The sequence below is a fragment of the Psammomys obesus genome, unplaced genomic scaffold (genome assembly GCF_907164565.1).
Source record: "Psammomys obesus unplaced genomic scaffold, mPsaObe1.curated_primary_1811, whole genome shotgun sequence".
In the NCBI taxonomy this organism is placed as follows: Eukaryota; Metazoa; Chordata; class Mammalia; order Rodentia; family Muridae; genus Psammomys; species Psammomys obesus.
Window position 1 is genome coordinate 1,388,756 of NW_026594014.1, and position 18,796 is coordinate 1,407,551.

General features: G+C 56.4%; 1 protein-coding gene across 1 annotated transcript; it reads right to left on the bottom strand.

Annotated features, from left to right (window-relative positions):
• Positions 1 to 111: 111 nt before the first annotated feature.
• Positions 112 to 10,211, bottom strand: Tnfaip8l1 (TNF alpha induced protein 8 like 1). Its single transcript, XM_055617737.1, has 2 exons — positions 10,123 to 10,211; positions 112 to 1,728 (listed from the first exon to the last, which is right to left on the bottom strand). Exon 2 carries the CDS (start codon positions 1,721 to 1,723, stop codon positions 1,163 to 1,165), a length of 561 nt encoding a protein of 186 aa, XP_055473712.1. The 5' UTR covers positions 1,724 to 1,728; positions 10,123 to 10,211; the 3' UTR covers positions 112 to 1,162.
• Positions 10,212 to 18,796: the final 8,585 nt, after the last annotated feature.

Consider the following 18,796-nt stretch of genomic DNA (forward strand, 5'->3'; position numbering starts at 1 on the left):
GAATGGGTTCAGGCAGCTATGGTGTCAAACATGACCGCAGGCGCACTCAGATACTGGAGGCTGTAGGCTCCAGCTACAGGCAGGAACTGCCACACAAAGAGAAAAGATGGATTTGTTTCCCAAATATGGAATTATAATTTAACACATACTTGTGTTTCCAGTGGCTTGACCCTGCAATGAAGCTGGGGACAGCCTCCGAGGTGGACTGGATTTCTGAGGTTCCCCAAGTTTCACAGCAAATCCTATCTTTCCTCCTGTGCTCCAGGAGTGACCCCTGCGCTTAGCCGGGAGTGGCTCTGTGTGGCTGTGTTCACATGGAGGTCAGACGCCAGCTTTCCAAAACTGGTTCTGTCTTACCACCATGTAGGTTTTGGGGATCACGCTTCAGTCATCAGGCCTGGCAGCAAGCGCCCCTACATGCTGAGCCATCTCACCTGCACTGTTTCTTTTCTTAAATGCCTGGGTGCAGTCTCCTAACAGGATCTCAGAGCAATAGATCGTGTCTTCAAGAGTCTGATCCCAACGAGGAAGTGTGCCTGGAGTCACTCCTTCCCCAGCCATGGTGAGAAGCTGTCGCTCCACACCCAGCATCTGTCTGCCGGTGTGTCCTTGGCTGGCAGGAGCATCAGTCTTTCTCAGTGCCCAGGCCCTGCAGCATTGGCGGAGTGAGCCTTCTTGTGCTAATGGCTCTACAAGGACCTGTTTGTGGCAGGCTCAGACGTGTTCAAGTCTAGTCTGGTGCCAGAGTTTGGACTCCATTTCCTAAAGCACCTTGGGAGGTCCTGAGGCTTAGGAAACAGTCGTTTGGCAGGGGGCAGGGGTCGAGGGTGTACAGTTCTTTCCTCCCAATTCCTGACAACCTTATTTGAAAGCATGAGATGCCTAGACAGTGAGGTGTCAGTGCCTGCTTGTCCTCCAGTGATTCGAGGTGGGAGCCAGAGGCTCAGGAGTTCAAGGCCAGCCTCAGCTACATAGGGAGTTTGGGGTCAGCCTGAGCTACATGTCTGAGAAGTAGGAGGAAGGGGTAGGGGAGGATGGGACAAAGCAGATGAGTTACAGTAGGGGAAGCAGAGGAGACACTGCCTCAGGCACAGGCGGTTGCTTCTGTGGTCTTGGGGACCAGTCACCAGTGGAGGGCAGTCCCCAGGTGGCTGGCTCCAGGTCAGATGCCGCCCTCGTCCAACATCCTCCCTAGGCCATCACAGATGCGGCACAGGTGGCTCCGGTAGGGCTCTGCTGGGCTGTACAGCGCGGCCAGGAAGTCGCCATTGGCAAAGTGGCCAAAGACGTGGTTAATGCGGCCGTGGGACTTGGCGGTGAGGTGCTGGCCGGCCGCCTGGTGCAGCAGGTCCCTGCACTCCAGCAGCCCTGCGGCCAGCACGCGCCGGTCGAAGGTGAAGTCCACCTGATGGAAGCTGAGTGCAGTCATGGCCAGGCTTCGGACCCGGCCCTGGAACCGCCGCAGCTGGGCCAGCTCGTTGCCATCCAGCTGGCCGGCCCGCAGCAGCACGGCCACCTTCACGGCCACCTTCACCAGGTTCTTCACCACCCTCTGTGCTTCCTTTCGGCTGCGCGTGAACTCCTTGGTGGCCCGGTAAAGTTCATCCAGGATCTCACTGCTGGTGTCGTCCAGGAACACGGCCACCATGGCCTTGGAGGCCATCTTGCTGAGGACTTTCTTCTGAGCCTGCAGAGCCAGGCTCTTTGTGCTGAAGGTGTCCATGGGTCCTGCCAGAATGACAGACATGGCGTTCAGGTCAAAGGAATGGATGTAGAATGGTAAAACTGGGCTTGGCACCATCCCTCTTCCCCACCAGCCGGCCAGCCGGATGTTTGCTAGCTGGGAGTTGAGGCTTCTGATGGCTGCCACCGAGGAAGGAGCCGGGAAGTTGCCCAGAAGACAGGCAGGCTGGTCCCTTCTACCCATCAGACCTTGTCCCACCACCTCAGGCAAGTGGTGGGACAAGTTGAGAATTTTCCCCAAAGAACAGAACTAACAAACACCGAGAGTTCTCATGCCTCTTCCTTAATATCCTTCGTTTGTTTGTTTGTTTTGTTTTTGTTTTCCAAGACAGGGTTTCTCTGTGTAGCCCTGGCTGTCCTGGACTCGCTTTGCAGCCAGGCTGGCCTGGAACTCAGAGATCCACCTGTCTCTGCCTCCCCAAAGTGCGGAGTTTACAGGCGTGTGTCATCGCACCCAGCTCCTTTTTTTTGTTTGTTTGTTTTGTTTTGTTTTTTGTTACATATACAATGTTCTGTCTGCATGTACACCTGCAGGCCAGAAGAGGGCACCAGATCTCACTTTAGATGGTTGTGAGCCACCATATGGTTGCTGGGAATTGAACTCAGGACCTTTGGAGGAGCAGCCAGTGCTCTTAACCTCTGAGCCCTCAAAGCCCTACCCCTAAACCCTTGCTTCTTTCCTAATAAATTCCTCCATACCTCCCACGGTCTGGAGCCCCTGACTCTCACAGTGACAGTTCATCCCTCAGCTTAGCCTGGGTTCCCCTCCTCCAGGAAGCCATCCTTGTGTTCGTAAGCTGACCTGGGAGGTATTCCCTCTGAGCCATGCTGCGCTGCGTGGCTGCAACTGCCTCCGCCAGACCACAGAGGAACATCACAGTGCCTGACCCCTCATCTGCTGTGTTCCTGGAGACTCCAGAGCCGTCTGGGAGTGAACAAACCCAGAGGAGCCGGGGGACACACAGAGAGTCACCCTCAGACCTGGCCCTTGGGCCTCAGTTTTTGCCTCTGATCAGCTGACCACCACCCACCCAGCCCTGATGGCCAGCCAAGCAATGCCCCCACAGCGCACTCGCCCCCAGTCTCCTACAAAGCCTGCCTTTGTGTGAGCCCAGACCTCGAGGGTGGGGAGCCCCAGCTCTCAGCCATCAGGCAGGCACAGATGACTCCTCAGGCTTCGCTGTCCCCATCGCTCACCACCCTTGCTGTCCGCCAGCCAGGGCCCAGACATGGCTGTTGACACAGGGCTACGTGGCAGCCTGGCACCTGCCACATGAACCCATTTCACCACTGCAGCCAACACCATTCTGCAATGAACACAACCATCCTGAGTGGCCCAGCTGAAAATGAACGCATAATGGTGGAACCTGTCCCCTCAAAGGCCACTGAACCACGAGGCCACACAGCAAGAGAAGCCGGTCTGCCCTCCATGTCTCCACACCTGAATCCTCCTGCCTCCTCCCTAATGTCTCTCAATGGCGCTGAGTCTGAGGTGGGCTGAGCCCTCGCCCGCCACACAGAGCCCTGGGCTCCGACCCTGGCGCCACGTCAGCTAGGTATGGTGGCACACCTGTCATCCAGTGCTCAGAGATGAGGCAGGAGAATCAGAAGTTCAAGGTCATCCTTGGCTACGTGGAAAGCTGGAAGTCACCCTGGGCTACCTAGTACTCTCAAATAAAAAATAAAAAAGAGAGAGAGGGAGAGAGAAATAAGACACGGGACCCACAGGGTCCTCTCCAGCACCGTGGGGGCTGTCTTCCAGTCGTCACTGAAAATGGGCAGTTCTCAGGAGAACAGACTCTGGAGTCCCCATTTGGCTTGCAGGCTGGGTAACCCCAGAGGAGGGCTGACCCTCTCTGGGCCTTGCTTTTCTCATGGATAAAGCTGAATTTGGACTCTGTGTCTCAGAATTGAAGCTGAGTGTTTGGACAGACTTCCGGAAGCAGGAAGAATGGCAGGGGACACAGCTGTGGTGCCTCCTGTCCAGACCTTCCCAGCTTCTACTCAGTGGCCACCTGGGGCAGCCAGCTGCTGGCCTCCACTTCCTGTTCTGAAACCATTGTTCTGACAGAAACTCCCCATCCAAGCTACCAGGCCAGGATAGCTGCCTTCCTTCCTGCCTACCAGAGCCTGTGTGACAGCCACGTGAGGCCTTCAGGGCTGGGACTTTCCCAGGGACAAGGTGCTGTGGCCTTGGTCCCTGCCCACCCAGCACTCAGCCAAAGTCTGGAACCAAAACAGCCCACTCCGGCTTCCAGAACTCTGCCCCAACACTCATTCAGTCATTCAACTGCCCTAATGGGCATTTATGGAATACCAGTTGTGTACCAAACACCAGGGACACAGAAGTGACCGAAAGAGATCTTGTCTCTGCCTCCCAGGGGCCCCACTTCTGCTGTCTTTCGATTATAACACAATTTGAGGACCATCTTGACCCTGAAATTGAATTCACAGGCCACATGGCCTCTTCCATCCCTTAATTCATTTTTTAAAATGTATTTTTTCTCCTGACTCAGCCTTCCCACCATCGACCATGTGTCAACTGTGTCTGGCGGGGACCCTTGAAGAGACCTGTAAGCCAGCTGGGGCAAGGAAACACAAGAAGCCAACAACAGGAAGAAAAAAGTAAAAATTGGGCCTTGGGGATGAGAAAAAGCGAGGTCAAGGCTGACAGAAAGGCCACATGTCAGGAGCCTTTGAACCCCCAGGACAGGAGGGACAGGTCCCGAGGAAGGACAGAGCAGTGGAAAGCAGCCTTGCCAATCACTGCAGCTCCCAGCACCCCACAAACAGCCTGTGGGTTCCTGCTGGACACAGTGCCTTCACTCTCACGGGGTCGGAGTATGTCTGCCCCTCACCTTTGGTGTAGACAGGTGCAGTCCCTAGGGGACATGCTCTGGACTCAGAGGTCCATCACGGCCCCCACAACAAGGCTGAGCCATAGTGCCTTTGCATGGCTGCAGCTTCCAAGAGGCCTTTCCGAGCGTAAAGGTCCAGGCTCGGAGTCACCTCTCTGACCCAGTTTTGCCTTTTCTTTTCCTTCAGGTTTTGGTTGTCTTATGGGTTTGTTTTTGAGTCAAGGTCTGACCTGAAGCCCACTGTGTAGCCTTGAACTCCTGATCCTCCTGCCACGATCTCTTGAGTGCTGGGATGCCAGAAGGGTCGCCATAGCTGGTGTAGCTGTGCTGGTGGTGGAGCAGCTCCGGTCTGTGGGAAAGGAGAGCCTGGGAGGGAGCCAGGTCTCTGTTGGTGGGGTCTGCCGTACATGCACCAGCAGGCATACAGCTGGTGCTCACTAAATGTCTGTGCAATGACTAATCAACTCCTGAAGGCTAAGTGGGGTGCGAAAATCTCTCTGGAGAGAGAAGCATGAAAGGATACGAGAGCCCCAGTGACCGGAGGTTCGAACTGGGATCACCCACCACGTGGGACCCCCACACGGGACCAAGAACACAGTGCAGGAAGCCATCCTGACAGCTGAGACACCGGCCCAGAGCTGTGAGCTGGGTTCCCACAGAGCGCCAGCGGCTCTAACCCAGGACCTTGGTAGTCTCAGGGCCTTAGGGCGAAGCTGGGTCAAGTGGCCTCAGAGACGGCTGGGTGGACGAAGAGCTTGTGTCTAAGTGTGCAGACCTCGGGGCCCGACTCCCCACACAAAAACCACGCGGAATGGTGAGTGCCTGTAGCCCGGGGCTGAGGAGGCAGAGAGGGGGAGCCCTGCGCACTGCTGACCTGCCCCCTCACTGAGCCCCAGGTTTAGTGAGACTCTGCCTCAAAGAACAAGGTGGACAGCAACTGAGGAGGACACCGAGTGTCAGCTCCGTTCTCCACAGACACACACGGATGGCCATGAGGACGTGGCCATTAATGGCGACCGGGATGGCTCCTGGACAACAGTGTGCCCCAAAGAAGCAGCTGTGTCTCACCTGTCACATCAGGTTTCAATCAACAAACGTATGTGACATGTGCCACACTATATGACATTCGCCCACAATCACCCTCCAGCTTCGAGAATGAACGCCCCAAAGGGCTAGGCAGCAGGGAAAGCTTGTCCAGCATGCGGGAGGCCCTGGCTTCATCCCCACACAGACGGCCCAGCACTTGACAGGCAGAGGCAGGAGGATGTCTGTGAGTCAGAGGCTAGCCCGGTCTACACAGTGACATTCTGTGCCGGAGATAAAAGGTCTTCATTGCTTTCTGAAGGCGTTGCAGGTGCTAGGGTACTAGGAGACGCGGCCACCCCACTTGCTCCCTCTAAAGCCCCGCCCCCCACTCTTCCAACCCCCCCCGCTTGTGCACGCGCGCACACACACACACACACACACACACACACACACACACACACACACTGCCCGCTTGCTCATGCCGCCCTTGCTTTTGTAAATAAAGTTTTACTGTCACACCTCTCCTGCACTAACTTGCATATCATGCAGGCGGCTCTCTCTTGGGACTTAGAGGGGATGACGGTGGATGGCCCTTGGCTCTTTTCACTGGTCCATCAGTGTGCCAGGCCCTGACTCCACAGTCGGCCACACAGTAATGAAGTCCAGGTTTCTGAAAAGTCCAGGGTCCATGTGATCACCATGGCCACCTTCAGGCACAGGGGTGACAGGAGAAACTGTGAAACTGGAAGGCCATTTCCAACAGACTCGAGAGGGAGGATAAACCTGGCCAGACCACAGCAAACAACAGCCGGGTCACTGGGCAGTCTCAGTTTCTTTTGCGTGTGTGACGTGTGCCACCACACCTGACAGCTTTCTTTCTTCACAATACGATTTACGTTCTGTTGACATGGCATTGGGTAAACTTGCTTGACACCAAGCCCAGTGAACCGAGTTCGATCCCCGTGGTGGAGGAGGGAGCCAAGTCCCACAGTCGTCCTCTGACCTCCACGTGCACATTCTGGCTTGTGCACACACATAAATCCAACATGATTTACTTAGCTGGAAGCTCTTACTTCTTGACTTTTAATCTGGGTTTAACAACCAGATGGCAAGATTCCTGAAACCCAGCAGTGGCTCTCGTGAGGCCTGCACTGCTGCCCGCCCCTGGGCAGCCCCGGCTCATGAATTCTTTATATCCCACACACAGCACATCCATAATTGATGTGGCCAAGCCCGCCGCCCTCCCTCTCCACCCTGGCTGAATGTCCCAGGAGCGGCTGGGCCACAGCCCCTCATCACGTCACCCAGGGCCCCACCAGTGTGTGACTCATTGGGGACTCGGCCTGCTCACGGCACCCTTAGCCTCAGGCTCACAGCCCATCCCCACCGGCCTTCTGGGAAATCAGAAAAGAGAGAAGTTTCCTGGTGGGGAAGACACGGGGGGGGGGGGGGGGAGTCGGTCTCAGACAGGACCCCCACAATGATGCTGTCACCAGAATGGGCAAGAGCAGGCTGGGAGGCAACATGGCCCATGCTGAAGAAATGAGGGTGGAGAGGGCTCGGCAGGAAAAAGCACCTGCTGTCAAGTCTGACAAGCCGAGTTCAAGCCCAGGCCCCACTGGCTGGGAGAACATTCCTGCTGGCTGTCCTCTAAGCTCCACAAGCACAAAGGGGAATAAAAAGAAAAATAAGAGACTGTCTGTCACAGAGCACAGGGGCACGGGTCCTTGACTCAGCTTCTATACACGACTTCTTTAGGGACAAAGATTAAGACAGGGGCCTCACTCTGTAGCCCACACTAGCTTTGGATGTACCGTGATTCTCCTGCCTCAGCCTCTTAGATTCCTTCTACCTCACCCAGCATCCATTCAAGGTTTTAACAAAACAGGGGAAGCTGGGTGAGGTGGTACAGGCCTTTCATCCTATTACTCGAGGAGGCAGAGGCCAGCCTGGTCTACAAATCAAGTCCAGGACAGCCAGGGCTACACAGAGAAACCCTACCTTGAAAACAAAACAAAAAAAAAATGAAGAGTATGAAGGTCAATGGTGTAAGCACTCAGCCCCAGAATGTATCCGCTCCCCCAATTTTTTAACATTCCACAGCCTGCATTCTGGTTCTTCTGACCCTACCCAGGATCCCCAAAACGTCAGAGGTTCTTGTGAGCCCAGAGGCAGCTCTTTCTCTCTGCCCTCAGCCCTCCATGGCTCCCACCGCCCTCACCGTTGGAGCCCAAGTCCTCAGAGTCCTGCTCTCCCTTCCCCACCCCTCCTGCCTCCCTTCTCCCTTGCTCCCAGCCACGGTGCCCACTCCATGGACCTCCCACACAGCAGGCCCCACCCTGCCCCAGGGCCTTTGTGCACGCTGAGCCCACCACTTAGATTCTCTTTCCCTAGGTGGCTTTGTGGCTGGTACCCTGGTCACTCCTGGATCTCTCCTCTCCCTGAACACCCAGCTCCCTGTCCCTTCCTCACCATGCAGTTTCAGTTAGAACTCAGGCCAGGGTCTAGTTCCACCAACATGGAGGCAGAAGAGGATGGCCCCGGGCCAGCTTTGGTCACTGCTGTGTTTTGGTGTCATTAGGCACCACACTTGGCTTCCCCTCAGTGTTCAGGAACTGTTTATCAAATGACTAAGCAGCTTCTCATGGTTATGAAAAAAGGAGAAACTGAGTCAGAGGTCTGGGAGCTGACAGACATGCACAGAATAACACTAAGTCAGAATCGGGACTTGAATCCAGCATCTCACCAGGAGCTCATCTCACAGCAGCCTCCTCCTGGGGGCTATTGGTCCTGTCTGGGTAGGATCAATAGCTGTGTGCACCATTGACCCTTCCAAGATGCCTTCAATTGGCCTTCGGTCAGGACTGCAGAAACCCCACCCCCACCCCTAGAGCACCCTCCGGAGGAGCACCCTTAATTACTTCAGTCAATTCCCAGAAGGGCAAGCACAGGCTTGGGGCCTCAGAACAAGCACTCAGAGGGAGACACGGGGTTCTGGGAAGAATGGGATGGCTGGGCCCCTGTTCACGCTTCACCCCCACCCCAAGCCTCTGCTGAGACCTGGGTGTGTCCCCTGTGGCCATGACTATTTGGACTCAAGGTATACTGAGTCCTCTCATATGGAACCAATGAACAAATTTTTTTGTGGCTGAGTTCAGCGCTCAGAGGGTAAACTGAGGGAGAGAGCTCTCATGTCCCTCCATACCCTCAGGATCCACCACTAAACCATCACAGGACTCCCAGCCCTGGCCCAAGCCTGGGAAACCCGGTGCAGGTGTTCAGTGCTTTGCTCTGTTACCTTATAAAGTCCCCGTGGCTCCGCCCCGTTCCTCCCAGCCACCCGCGTCCTAGGTGTGGTCAGATCATGAACTTGTTATGTTTTAAAGTTGGCGCCTGTGTTGAAGAGCCGGATTGTAGGGGGCATTGGCATGTGCAAAGGTCCTGGGGCTGGACACTCATGCGGGGGACCGGGGAGATGGGTCCTCTGAGGTCCCAGGACAGAAAAACAGGAAGTTTGGCACACAAAGCATACATTCCTGCTCTTCATTCTTTCTTTTCTGGTTGTTTGTCGTTAGATACAGGGTCTCACTATGTATTCATGAGTTCATAGGAACTCACTATGCAGACCTGGCCTCAAACCTACAGGTATCCACCTGCCTGTGTTCCAAGCACCGGGGTGAAAGCCATGCACCACGACCCCACTGGGGTCTACCCACTGGGATATACCACAGCCTCCCATTTGCTTTAGACATCGTCTCTCTGTGTAGCCCACCCTGGCTCAGCCTCTGCTTTTAATCCTCCCAGAAGCCTCAGGGAGTCATGAATCAACCTTACCAAGTCATAGACTGGGAAACTGAGGCTTATAATTAAATTACTTGTTCAATGGAGTCAGGTTTGTCTGAGATGTGTCCTGACCCCAAGGAAGGCCTTCAGAGGTTTCATAGCCCAGAGCTTGGGAAGTGACCCAGAGGCCTGTTTCCAGCTTGGCCTTCCACCCTGTCCCTCCCCGGACCCGCTGCTCACAAAGGTGAGAAGCCACATTCCAATTCTCTCTCTGACTCAACAGGCTGATCTGTGATCACTTTCTGGGCTTCCTTTTACCCTCCAGGCCACTACTGAAAGAGCCAGGAGGCCACAGACCTGGATCAGGTCACCTGCCAATTATGTGAGGGGGACTGTCCCAGTTCCCAGCTGGCAAAACTTAGTCCACGCCCTCGGGGCGATGGGAAGGGTGACCCGGCTCAGGTGGGACCCCCTGCACCAGCCAGAGCCACAGTGGGGTCCAGCTGGCCACTGCAGGGCATATCCAGACACACCTGCACAGGGCCAAGTCCATCAGATCCCCCCTTGAGGGCGGATGCTATGACCATTACAGTAGCCCACAGCAACGCCCCTGCTCCCACAGCCAGTCACCGGTATATAAAGGGAAACTGAGCCTGGGATGCACAGGGGACGTTGGGGGGAGAAGAGGGGACGGGAAGGACCCATAGCTCACCTGCTCCCTAGGATCCGTCTGGCCGTCAGTTTTGTGCAGGCGCCTGTGTGGGGCTGGAGGCACGGGCGGGTGGCTCTGAGCCTGGTGGCTGGGCGAGAGGCCACGCCCCTTCGTGAACACGCCTCCACATCGGGCAGGCCACTCCCTCTCGAGAGCCTCACTGGCCCAGCAAATGGTAGGGCACGGGCGGTGTACGAAGGGGCCAATGGCAGCAGGCCTCTGCCAGGAGGTGGGAGGCGTGGTGGGGGCGTGACGAGGGCGTGGCCTCCGACGGGGGGGGGGGGGTTCCTCCGGAATAGAGCGGCGCCGGATGCCCAGGCGAGGGCGGCGCAGGGGGTGCCACTGCGGGAAGGAAGAGGGAAAGGAAGGAGTCTCCGGGAGAGAAAAATGGGGTACGCATGCACCCCGACAGAGATCCGAGAGGCCAGAGCAGAGAGACACGCCCCCGCGAGGCACGTGGACCTCTGTGGTCCCCCTTCAGTTTACCCACTGGGTAGTTAGGGTGCTACCTCGGACCTCCGTGACAAACGCACCTCAGCATTTGGCTTGGGACGATCTTTGGGGTTCCTGAGTACTGCGGAGAACTACCTGGTGTCTGGGGCCAGGAACTTGAGTCCAGCAGACATCTGCTCGGCAGGGTGATAAGCATGGCCTCCACCCACTCCCGTGCCAGGAGCCCCCCACCTCATAGGCACACACGACCCCAGACACGGCTCAGTATCCCCAGTAGAGACCACGGCTCTAGATTTTCGTACCGCAGACCTCAAAAAAGTACGACCGGGCAGCTAGTGTGTGTGTGTGTGTGTGTGTGTGTGTGTGTGTGTGTGTGTGTGTGTCACTGGAGCAGCTTTTGTTGGCATCTGGTTGCCAGAGCGCCTCCATGTAGTGAGTCTGGGGGAGCCACAGAAAACATGGGTGTGGGAAGGTGGGGCTCAGATCCAGTGGGGTGGGCTAAGGGCGTGGCTCTGGGTTGAAACCCCAACTACAACCCCAGGGAAGGGCTGGGGGCACGGTCAGGGGTAGAGAGATTGCCTAGCTTGCAGGAAGTCCATACTCAGCTTAGAGAAGAAGGAGAAGAAGAAGAAGAAGAAGAAGAAGAAGAAGAAGAAGAAGAAGAAGAAGAAGAAGAAGAAGAAGAAGAAGAAGAAGAAGAAGAAGAAGAAGATCATCACAATCTACAAATCGTCCGTGAGGATGAGGACCCAGCTAGAGGCAAGCATGTAAAATGGCCCTAACTTTTGGAAAACAGTTTGAAAGTTCCCGAAGATCTCCATGGCCCCCAGGCATTCCCCACCTAGGTACAATTGCGTGGAAAGAACAGATTCTGACGGTGTTCGTGGTATTTTTAATTGACTTATTCACAGGAGCCAAAGGATGGAAGCAAACAAAGAGCCCATCACTGGGAGACAGATGAGCTGTGTTCTGTATGCAGGGAGGAATATCACTCAGCCTGGAAGAGGGAGGGCATTCAGCCACCTGCTCCACGTGATATTTAGTGACATGAGCCAGACCCAGAAGGACACACCCCGCGGGGTTTCCTGCATTAATCAGAGCTACAGAGACAGGAAAGGGGGGGCGGGGGCGGGGGCCGACTTAGTGTCAAATGGAAATGGAGTTTCAGAGCACAAAGATGAATAAAGCTTGAGGGGTCAGGAGGTATCGGGGCTCATCTTGGAACAAGAAACCATAGAGATTAAAAGATTATCTCAGAAGGGATCTTCACCAGCGATGAGAGCTGCACCCCAAGAAATCTCCGTGGCTTGACAGGTCTCTGGTCCTGGGATCTGGTCAGGGCTGCGCAGATTCTAGCCGCGCCCGGCAGGAGGCGCGCTCTGCACGCGTCCGGGAGTTCAAGTTCTCCCTCCCGCGCCCACACTCCGGCCACCAGGGTGGGCGGGTCCTTCACACGGAGGAGGGGTCGCGGGATGTCACTCCAGACTGCGCCACCAGCATCCCGGCACCCAGCAGTCTGCCTTGCACCTCTCCAGGATGTGTGGCCTCGATCTTTTTCCCTGGGCCTCTCCTGGGGCCTGAGCGATGAGACCACAGAATGTGGACAAGGCTGGGACCTCACATGAGGCAGGGGCTCTGTATGCAGGGCCGTTAGGTTCCCCTCCCCCAAGACCGGATGCTGCCTTAGGGTGCAGCCCCTGGTTCTCGGAGCTCCCTCACTACATCAGCCTGTCTGGCTCTGGCCTGTCACACTCTGTGTGGAGTGACACCCACACACCAGGATCCATCTGTCCTCAGGCACAGGAGCCGACCCCTCAGAGGGGGGAAGTCCCTTACTGTGGACCCAGCCATGGAGTTCCCGAGATAGTTCATGGGGCTCCTGGTCTCTCCTTAGGGTCAGGGGCTGGGCATGGCGGTTGAGGCTGAGGCTGTCTGGCCAGCTGGCTGTACCACCAGCCAGCAAGGAGGCACCATCAGTCGCCAGCCCACAGGCTCCGAGTGGGAGGAGATGGCTGGCAGATAAAATGACAGGTGTGAGTGTGCGTGCCTGGGGGTGCCGTCCAGGTTGCTGTCTCTGAGGGTGCTGACTCCCTTCACCTTGGGCTGGCAAGATCAAGGGCCAAGATCCCTGCCACCTTAGGAGCAGGGTGCACATGGGTCAGTGGGTGCAGCGTGGCCCTGCATGCTCAGGCGCTAACAGTTACCAGCCCAGCAACTACCTGCCCTCAGGCTCCGGTGGAGGCAGGAGGATCTCGGATTCACAGTCTCCAGTCTGTAGTGAAGGGGAGGCTAGTCTGGGCTATGTGAAATCCTATCTCAAAAAGTAAAATAAAACAAACTTTAAGTGAATAGGCAAAGCTCTCACGTTCTGTTGTCTCTCTTCCTTCCTTCCTTCTTCCTTCCTTCTTCCTTCCTCCTTCCTTTCTTCCTTCCTTCCTTCCTTCCTTCCTTCCTTCCTTCCTTCCTTCCTTCCTTCCTTTTTTGATAGGGCCTCTGTAGCCCAGGCTGGCCTCATCCTTGCTGCATAGCTGACTATGACCTTGAACTCCTGCTTCAACTCTCCAGTGCTGGGATACGGGAAGCATGTGCTGCCTCAGCCGGTTTACCCCCTCTCATCCTGTGCATCTCAGTATGGCTTCAAACTCATCATCCCCCTGTCTCAGCTTCTGGAATCAGACTGTGGAGGACACAGCTGGTCTCACCACTCTCCCGTGTCTCTGTTTGTCTAAGCAGGATTTGGCATACAGAAGGCACTCATTAAATGTTCATTAACCAGTCAAGTGAGGTTTCTGTCTTGAATGAGCCAGACAGAAGGACAGCTTTGTCACAGAAGGCAGGAACTAATCAGCCTCAGGGCCAGAGGACTCACTCTAGGACATGCTTATGTCCTCTGTCCTCTCCCAGCCCTGCTGGGTCTGACCACAGTCACTATCACCATGCCCTCACAGGTCCTGGCGTGTCAGTGGCATCCCAGGGGGAGCACAGAGGGCCTGGTGATCCTGGAGGGCTGCCTGTAAAGGGCCCCCACTCTGGTGAAGCCTCCTGGGTCCCGAGCTCACTCCTGAGCCTCACACCCACCACTGTCCCCACGGGTGACATCACTGGGGCTGCGTCTCTGCTGCCGCTGGCCTCATCTTCCCACCTCAGCGAGGTGTGTCAACAGCACAGCAACCCGATAAAGGGGTCACCCGGCGCCGAAAACTGCTCGGAATCTGGGCCAATAAACATTAGCTAATGTTTTGCCCAATCCCTGGGGAGCCCAGAGGAGAGGCAGGCTGTGATGGCGTCCCTCCAGCAGGTGAGGACCAGGAGTCAGGAGGTGGTGTTCACCTCCCCTGAGATGCGCAGCATCCTGCACAGACTGGTCAGGGCTGGCTCCACCCTGTGCACCCCTGCAGTCTCCCTGCAGTCACCACAGGCTCAGCTTCCTCCCCCTCTGTCCTCCCAGCACAAGCAGACCCATAGGCCAGGCTAGGAATCAGGCAGGGGAACTTCGCTGTCCCTTCAGGTCACACTCATCTCCAGTTCCAGGGCAGCCCACCAGCCCCTGCCGGCCGGCACCGCCTCCTGCCTCCCCCCTCCTGCTCTGCCCCTTGCTTCCCCCACTGCAGCCACCCGGCTTTCCTTGGTGCCCCTCCAATAACAGGCTTTGTCCTGCTCCAGCACTGTCATGGGGGCTGTGCCTTCTGCCCCAGGGCCTTTGCACATGCATGCTGTTCCTGCGACACTGTTCCCTGATTGTCCTAAACATCCTTTCACTGCCAGGCGTTGAGGAAGGAACAGGGAACTCCTGCCTAGGCTGTGGAGGGAAGGGGGGTGGTTGTCTTCTCGCCCAAGGAAGTGGGGGGGGGACTTTGCTCCAGAGAAAAACCTTGTTTGACCTCCTGTGTTTAGTCATGAAGAATTCTTCCTTCACCAGGTCTCAGTTTCCCCCTTGATAAAGCAGGTAACATTTCTCAAATGCCTGTCACCGTTTCAAATGTCCAGGCTGTCCCAAGCCAGCCTTGTCTCAAACCACAAAGGAGTAACCGGGAAGTGCAGCTACAGGAAGGGTAGGTATCCAAGCTTGGGAGTCTAGCTGAGGCCCCATCCCAACCACGCCCCAGCCTCCCCCCCCCCCCGGGATGGAATCGGGGTGCGAGGTGTCTTACTATAGAAAGTGTTTTGGTTTCTGAGGAAGGGCTCCTCTTCATAGTCTGGGCTGATCTTGAATTCACCATCCTCCTGTTTCAGCTCTTTGGGCTCTCGGTTTCCAGGCCTGTCCCACTGCATCCCCACCTGGAGGACAGTTCAGTCCTGAGCTTCTGAAGGACTTGGCTCTGCCCACGTGTTCAACTGTTCACCAGGCATGGGAGCAAAACTGCCCTCAGGAGCCGACAGTCCTGTGCACAGATGTTCCTAGCCGCTGTGACCACACCTGTGGTGGGGACAGGCCTGAGGCTGGCGAGTGTGAGGCGGTGGCAGAGTCTCACATGGCAGAAGGACCGTGACGTCACTGCTCTGGGCCCCTTACCCAGGCTTCATGCCACCTCTGCTAGAATGTGTGGAGGCCATGCCCCAGGTCCTGAACTTCCCCCAGTGCCATCCCCAGCCTCTGGGGTGCCCAAGGAAGAGACACCTGGGTTCTTTTTCCCCCTTTACACCAAGGGGTGCAGATATGCGCCTCGGCAATTCTCTGCTCTCTGCTTTTTAAATATAACTCTGTGCACATGGACTCCATACCGGGGGAAGACAAGTTATAAAAGCACAATTCTATTCTGTGTCGCCGGCGGTGGGGAGAAGAGCCGAGAAGAGAGACAGGGAGACTGAGGGCGGATGCTGCAGGCTGGGGCTGCCAGGACCTCAAACCCAAAGCTGGGACCTCCTGCGCTCCCCAGCAGCTCCGTGCCCTCCTTCCCTCAGCTCCAGTAAGTCTGTCTTCATCCTGCTCTTCTGACAGCTCTGTCTCCATGCAGCAAGTCACCAGCAAGGCTGCAGGTCTTGGTCCCTTCCCAGCCTTTTCTCTCCTGGCCTGTCTTAAATCCTCTGGGGGAAAGAGGTCTCAGTGTTGAAAGCAATATGTCACCCCAAAATCAGACACCAAACATCACATGCTCCTTCCTTTCCCTCCTCCTCCCTTCCGCTTACTCTACTCCTTGTCTCCACAGAACCCAACTGCAGGGGACTTTCCAGAGACCTCAAGAGGTGGGGACTCTTAGAGACCCTTCTAGCAGCCTGCCTGCTTCCTGTCCAGAAGCCACCGCTTTTGAGGACTTTTGTCCCTCGGTGGAGGGAGGCGCTAAGGCTGATGGACAGCCTGGCTGTCCAGTAACGGGGGATGGATGCAAGAAGGAAGACTGTGCTCTGAGCACCCAGAGGAATACTATCCTGCCATTACAAATGGAAGAGGGGTTTTGGTAAGATTATCTGCTCATTGGCGTCGTTTCTTTTAATTCCATCTGTCCTGTCCTTGTTTCTGTTCCTTAGTCAGTCAGAGGGCCCCCTGTCAATTAGAAGCCCCCCTGACACCCAGCATCTGTCTGTTTGAGCTTCAATGCCCACACCTGCCTGACATGCCACTCCAGGGGGTCTGTCAGATGTGTCTGTTCCCACGAACCTCCTGTCCCTCAAAGCACTCCGATGTCCAGGCTATCATTGCCTTCCCTCACTCAGGGACTCTCCCATCTCCAACCTGCACCCAGAGTCCCGCTGCTCCCCCAAGTGTGACCCATGCCGCATTACCTGACAGAGCTCTGAAAATGTGGCTAAAATGCTTCTGCTCTCCTGCTCCAGCCTCCCTGTACCCTCTACAGCGTCTAGGGCCTCTGCTCCAGAGCACAGCAAAGGGCCTAGAGCAAGATGGAGCCTGGCGTGTTGGCGCAGCGGGCAGATCACGCTGTGGCTGGGGAAGAGAGGAAGAAGAGGAGCACAGAGGAGAAGGGCAGGTCTGGACCCTGCAAGAGAGGAGTTTGCCTTCGATCTTTTAGTGAAGTGAGTCTTTTTGTTTTGGCCAGCCCCGGCCTCCTTTTCACTGGCCCTCACATCCTACCCTTTCCCAGGGCCAGGATGAGGGGTGGGAGATGAGGGGGATGGGGCTTAGAAGACATGGAGGCTTCTCACTTCCAGGCTTTTTGCCCGGACCTGCATCTCTCTGAGCTCATTGCGACTTCAGTTCCCTGACTGTGCGTGAATCCCAGTGGTGACCGGGCCCCATGCGCAATCCCCAGTGGGCTCAGCTCGGCGAAGTCGCTCCTATACCCGCTGTCTGCCGCCTCGAGGCTGCCTTGGGGAGCCCCCTCCCTTCCTTGCACACTAGTGGTCTTGGAAACCATGCCTCAGGGGTGACCACGGAGAAACCGAACATGCTGGAAGGCTCGCAGTGAGTTCGGGTCTGTGACTTGTCCCCTGCGGGGCACTTAGATGCTGAGGGGGTGAGATTTGGGGTTGTGACAAGCATGCACACCGTATCCAAGAGAAACGCTGTTTCCTGGGTTTTAACTCCAGCTGAGCAGCCTGTCCCGGCTCAGGCCTGTGTGAAGGTCCCACCCGCACGTGTGCTCCAGTTTCAGCCAGCTAGATCATGAGGACTGCCACTCTCACAAGGTCTGACGGTGCAGCTTAGAGCCTGGACCAGGCGCCTCCAGATGTGGACCGTGGCTGTCACAGGAAGGTCTCCAAGGGGCAGGTGAGGGGAGAGGCGAGACTCCGGCCAGGAGCACCCCAAAAAGGGAAGGTGGAGGCCTCCTGCTGTCTCTCCCCATCTGTCTGTAGTGCATCTCTTGGCTTGTGGTCCCTTCTTCCCTCTTCAGAGCCTGAAAGAAAGCTGTTCCCAGCGTCTCTGCTTCTTACCCTTATGGTGCCCTCGGAGGATGCTGCGCTGATGACACTGGGCCCTGGGTAACACCAGACAACGTCTACCTCAGTGGCAGATGGATGGCCGCCTTCTGAGCGTCTGCAGCCTTAGGTGACATTGGCACGGACAGGAAATGCTCACGGACCTGAGACTGAACACAGGGCCTCCTGAAGGCGTGGCCACCGACTGAGCCATGTCCCTGGTCCCTTCCCCAGGGAGCTCGCCCCAACACTTCCTCTCATTGCTGCCTGGATATCAAGCCACAGCCCTGATCACTCACAGAGCGGTCTTGAAATACTTCTGTCCCCTCCAGCCACTGCTGGACGCCTGGAGGGCCAGAGCTGCACAAGGCTGGCCGAGCTGCTGCACCGTCTACAGCGCTGCTCAATGCACGTACATCGCTCCTGAGCCCTGAAGCTGCAGAGAACCAGCAGCCCCTGGTCCGGCCTGGCCGGGCAGGCAGAGGCTCTGAGCCCCAGGCTCTGCACGCACTCTTCCCAGCAGCTTTTTACTCAGGCATCAGGACTAAGCACTAATTGATTGCCCAAACCCCAGGGGGCTCTGTGCCCTGGGGCAGCGGCTGGCCCTGGGCCAGCTTGCGTGTGGAAGGGGAGCAGCCTGCAGGAGTGGAAACCTGGCTCAGAGCCGGTTGTCGGGCCAGCCACACCACCCTATTCGCCCCTGGAACTGAGGTCTTTGTAGTGTAGACCCCCTTTCCAGTCAGGACCACTTGGCTGGCTGGACGCGCGCGTGCGCGCACACACACACACACACACACACACACACACACACACACACGTGCGCACATACCTGTCCGCAGGTCCATGTGGACAGGCCCAAACTCAGTGTGGCTAGACTCAGGTACTCAAATGCCACCAGTTATGGAACTCCTGTGTGCCTCAGTTTCCCCTTCTGTAAAAGCCCTGGGATCATAACACAGACAATGGACAGCCTTTCTGTTGTGAACAGATCACAAATCTGAGGGGATCCAATGTGACCGCAGTGTCCTACCCCTGACTACACCCAGCTCTCTTCCCTTTCCTCCAGGAATAGGTCTGTTCTGTTGCTCTGGACTCAGAGCTCAGTGTGCACAGCCAGTACAGCTGAATTGGACAAGGTCTTACTATGTAAATCAGGATATGGCCACAAACTCACTAAGATCCACCTGTCCCTACGTCTAGAGTGCTGGATATGACCATCACGCCTGTACTTACTCTTCTTTAAGGAGAGGGATAGCTGGACTGGTGGGCCAGTGGTTAGAGTGCTGGCTGCTCCCGCAGAACACCCTGCCTAGACTCCCTGCACCCACAACAGGGGCTCACAGTGCCTGTAACTCCAGCTCCAGGGGCTCCGAAGCCTTCCTATGGCTTCAGTGTGCACTGTACACAC

Coding starts and splice junctions, on each gene's coding strand:
- Tnfaip8l1 (XM_055617737.1), bottom strand. CDS start 1,723: ATGGACACCTTCAGCACAAAGAGCCTGGCTCTGCAGGCTCAGAAGAAA.